This window comes from Aspergillus tubingensis (assembly GCF_013340325.1).
Source record: "Aspergillus tubingensis WU-2223L DNA, scaffold_8, whole genome shotgun sequence".
NCBI classification, from domain to species: domain Eukaryota; kingdom Fungi; phylum Ascomycota; class Eurotiomycetes; order Eurotiales; family Aspergillaceae; genus Aspergillus; species Aspergillus tubingensis.
In genome coordinates this window covers 2,484,169-2,485,019 of record NW_023336282.1, presented here as the reverse complement: position 1 = coordinate 2,485,019, position 851 = coordinate 2,484,169, and the positions used below count along the sequence as shown (strand labels likewise).

The following is an 851-nucleotide window of genomic DNA, read 5'->3' as shown; positions in this document are numbered from 1 at the left end:
AACAAATGTACCATGCCCTATGCAATTCCCCAAATCAATTGAATTTACACTAATAAACAACGTCTCCAAACTACTTCAAACCGATCACCAACGAGTCTACAATAAAATTTCCGAGACCAAGATCTTCGTAAAAGGGTCTAATATAACAAGTAGTAGTAGAAAGACGACGCCCCATTCGAATACATAAGTAAATAAACAGTCTACCTACACCAACCCAACCTCCCCTCCCCAATAGTGCCATGCAATGCGATACACGCCCATCCCAAATCCAATCGCAATACCCATTAAGCACCTATCACCGGAGTACAGATATCCTCCTGAATAACCATAGCATTTTGACAACACCGAGCCTTCTTCTGCTCTTTTTCACAAATGGAGTTGAACTCGGCTATGCTGGTAGGGGTTGTGTCAACTATAAAAACGATAGGCAGTTAGTTATATATATATATATGATACTAATACGGCAAGCAATCACTTACGTTCTCCACAGCTCGAATGAAATAGGCCCGAGGCATCGACATTGCAGCACTTAGGGGTGTTGTTCTCGGGACAGAGGGATGAAGCGACGGCGAGGCTGGAGGCCGTGGCGAGGAGGAAGGAGATGGCGAAGGTCTTCATTTTGAGGTGGTGGCGAGAGGTTGAGAGGAAAAATTGAAGAAAAAGGAGATAGTGGTGGTAGTTATTAGGATGTTAGGTCGACTCGATGAATAGTAAATGAATTGATGAGTTGCAAGAACAGATCGGGGAAATATGTTGGGCTTTAAAATAACCTCCTTTTCGATAGCATATTTGCCGCATGGGGCATACGAGCCCCCAGAGCTGAAAAAGTCCTCGACGAAGAAATGGGCATT

General features: G+C 43.9%; 1 protein-coding gene across 1 annotated transcript; it reads right to left on the bottom strand.

Moving 5' to 3' along the window:
- Positions 1-284: 284 nt before the first annotated feature.
- Positions 285-618, bottom strand: AtWU_07193 (class II hydrophobin; the record flags this gene model as incomplete). Its single annotated transcript, XM_035502302.1, has 2 exons — positions 285-412; positions 480-618. The coding sequence occupies 2 exons, from the start codon at positions 616-618 to the stop codon at positions 285-287; spliced, it is 267 nt and encodes an 88-aa protein (XP_035358195.1).
- Between the last annotated feature and the right edge of the window lie 233 nt (positions 619-851).